We start from the raw sequence: 3,230 nt of genomic DNA on the forward strand, positions 1-3,230 counted from the left end.
ATTAATTTTTCGGTCACAATTCAATAAATTATAAGTCACAAACACAAATTTTATAGGTTACATATTATTTTTCGATCACGAATCAAAAATTTTATAGGTCACAGATACTATTATTGGTCACAAATTATTGGTAAGTCACAAATTTAAAATTCTATAGGTCACAAATTATTGGTCGGTCACAGATCAAAAATTTCATAGGTCGCAATTCATTGATTGGTCACAAATCAAAATTTTTATTGGTTACAACTCATTTGTCGGTCACAAATCAAAATTTTCATAAGTTACAATTCATTAATTTGTCACGAAATCAAATTTTTTATTGGTCACATTTAATTTGTTAGTCACAAATCAAAAATTTCATCCCACCCACAACCACCGCCTCGACCATCGCTATAACCATTATTGCCACCACCACAATAGAGCACCTCCGCCAACAGAGCCACCACCACCTCATGACAACCTATCAACACCACAGTACACCAACAGACTCACCAACCACCACAACAGACCACCTTAGCTACATCAACCACCACCACCTCACAACAAAACTTATCAAACCCAACAGATCAACATATTAACCACCACAACAGAGCAACGTCGCCACCAGAGCAGCCACCATTTAACAGAGCCACCAACAGCACAACAGAGCCGCTGCCGCCACCACTAGATCTAAGCCGTTGCCACCACCAAATCTAAGCTGTCGCAAAATACTATCATAGCCGCCACCACCACCGGCTTTGACGAATCCGACAGCTCAGATTCGCCACCACCACGCAACCACCACACCACTAGATCTAAGCCATTGCCACCACCAAATCTAAGCTGTCGCAAAATACTATCATAGCCACCACCACCACCGGCTTTGACGAATCCGACAGCTCAGATTCGCCACCACCACACCACATCCACATCCACATCCACCACCAAACACCATCCATAAAAAAAATCACAAAATCACTGCGGGATGAGCAAATCGCCGCCCGCAATTGCTGCAACAACGTCAAATACGGCAGCGATTTTGTCGCCCCAGTGTGGACGTTGCTTTTGTGACCTCTCATGGTGCTGTTGCGGCTTCCGATGGTGCGTTTCTCACAGTGCTTCTCACGGCGGCGGTAGACAGAGAGAATAGATATTGGGAATAGAGGGAAATGAAATATTACACCTGCTTGTTGTTAAAGGTGGCGAATCCACAGGATATCGGCGAGGATGTTAGATTACCAACAGACACTTCAACCTCCTTCGCCACCTCCGCCGCTGTTTCGAATACTAATGCGTACTACCAAATGCAACATGAGCAAGAACAACCGGATTATCTATTATCAGCGGTGGCAGGGGGGGCGATGTTTTCGGGCTATAGTAAATCGGAAGACATATCGGCTATGGTGACTGCTCCAACACATGTGATACTGGGGCTGAGTTACGGCGGAGAAAGGAGGTTTATGTCTGAGCAACTGAGTGGTGGCGCTGTTGCACCGCCGTTTGTGGCTTCTGGTGGTGGGTCTGGGAATATTCAATTAGACAATTCACCATCGTCTGCTTATTCTTCTTCTAGCTCTGGCTCTTGGCCTAGCCAGAAGAGAAGACGTGATCAAGAAGATAGTGTTACGCAGTTACCAATACCGGAGCAACTCCCAGCGGTTTATCGGCGAATCGGAGAGTCATCTTCCTCTGTCAAAGCTGGTTAGTTTAATCTTAATATTTTTCTCAATTCATTCAAAGCCAATATACAAACTCCCCTGTTTTTCATCCATGAAAATTCAATTTCAAACATTTTTATTATTTTATTTTTTTCAACTCTTTCGATGACTTCGAATGTTCAAACATCACGTCTTGTAATAAGCTAACACTTTGAATTAGTCATTGTTTTTATTATTATTTTATTTGCAAACTGTTCATTTATTTGCTTATATTTTCAGAGCCCGAGGCAGGGAGGAGTTTTGCAGTGCCTACCACCATCCCCGCCGCGGCTGCAGAATTTCCCACCACCACCGCCTCCGTAACACAACCAGCACAAGTAGAAATAACGAGCACAGCAAATGAAGAAACAGAAGAGAGAAGAAGAAGATACAGAGGAGTTAGACAGAGGCCATGGGGCAAATGGGCAGCAGAAATAAGGGATCCACATAAAGCCGCCAGAGTTTGGCTGGGCACATTCGAAACGGCCGAGGCCGCCGCCAGAGCATACGACGAAGCCGCCCTTCGGTTCAGAGGAAACAGAGCCAAACTAAATTTCCCTGAAAATGTCAGAATTCTCAACCCACCCCAGTCCCATAGTTCCCAAGCCACCCAGTTGGCCATTTCTGCTCCTCCACCACCAACCGTCGCCACATGGCCCACATCTCCGCGGCTTAGCACCCCATTCTTCCAAACTCCGCCGTCCCATATCTCTAACACTATCAGAGACTACTGGGAATACTCACATTTGCTTCAAAACAGTGATAATTTCGTTGGCCAACATTCTACAACGTTGTTACAACAAATGCTTTATGGTTCATCTTTAAATTCACAATCAATGTCCTCTTCTTCTTCTTCCCAATCTTCTTCTTCAAATTCACCGGTATTTTCCAGTGGACAAACAATTCATTTCGGGCAGCCAGGAAATCAAATTCAAACCCAAGGAAGCAGTTTCAGTTTTTCAATACCACCATGGAATACCAGTTCCAGTTACTATCCTCCCTCTTCTTCTTCTTGATATTCATTTTTTGCTTGTTTTATTCTTGAAAAAATTATACACGCCTTCTTTTTATTACCATTTTTGGTATTCTACTTGTTTTGGACATTATCAGAAAGAACAAAACAGAAGAACTAAGGATTATCAAAAGCAAACGTGTTGCAATCAGCAACTTGTCGATCTCTCTCCTTTTGCTTTTCTGAGTTGTACCATGGACAATTGTTTTATATCTTTATAAATATTTTTATGGTGTTTCTGGTTATTTTTCGATTTAATGCATGTGTCTTAGTAAATTTTGGTGGACATTACAAAAGTTTTTATGCATGTAATTTGTACATAAAAGTTATAAACGCCTTAGGTTTTATAAAAAGAGTTATGCTACACTTACAAAGGGAATTGACAAAATTGGATGACAAATTCACATTCACACCAACTATTTCAAAAACAGATTTTTAAATCGTTTGAAATCAATAACTTGAATTTTGTCAACACACTTTATAACGCAACTTTTGTAATCCAACTTTGTACAAGCAATTTTATTGTTACAAAAATGAATTCA

At 41.6% G+C, this 3,230-nt stretch overlaps 1 protein-coding gene across 1 annotated transcript; it reads left to right on the plus strand.

Moving 5' to 3' along the window:
* Positions 1–1,148: 1,148 nt before the first annotated feature.
* Positions 1,149–2,933, plus strand: LOC111409375 (ethylene-responsive transcription factor ABR1-like). Its single transcript, XM_023039429.1, has 2 exons — positions 1,149–1,680; positions 1,917–2,933. The coding sequence occupies exons 1-2, from the start codon at positions 1,149–1,151 to the stop codon at positions 2,690–2,692; spliced, it is 1,308 nt and encodes a 435-aa protein (XP_022895197.1). The 3' UTR covers positions 2,693–2,933.
* Positions 2,934–3,230: the final 297 nt, after the last annotated feature.

Source organism: Olea europaea, chromosome 14, assembly GCF_002742605.1.
Source record: "Olea europaea var. sylvestris chromosome 14, O_europaea_v1, whole genome shotgun sequence".
Lineage (NCBI taxonomy): Eukaryota > Viridiplantae > Streptophyta > Magnoliopsida > Lamiales > Oleaceae > Olea > Olea europaea.

Coding starts and splice junctions, on each gene's coding strand:
- LOC111409375 (XM_023039429.1), top strand. CDS start 1,149: ATGAAATATTACACCTGCTTGTTGTTAAAGGTGGCGAATCCACAGGAT. Junction 1,681..1,916: donor ATCTTCCTCTGTCAAAGCTG/GTTAGTTTAATC, acceptor TTATATTTTCAG/AGCCCGAGGCAGGGAGGAGT.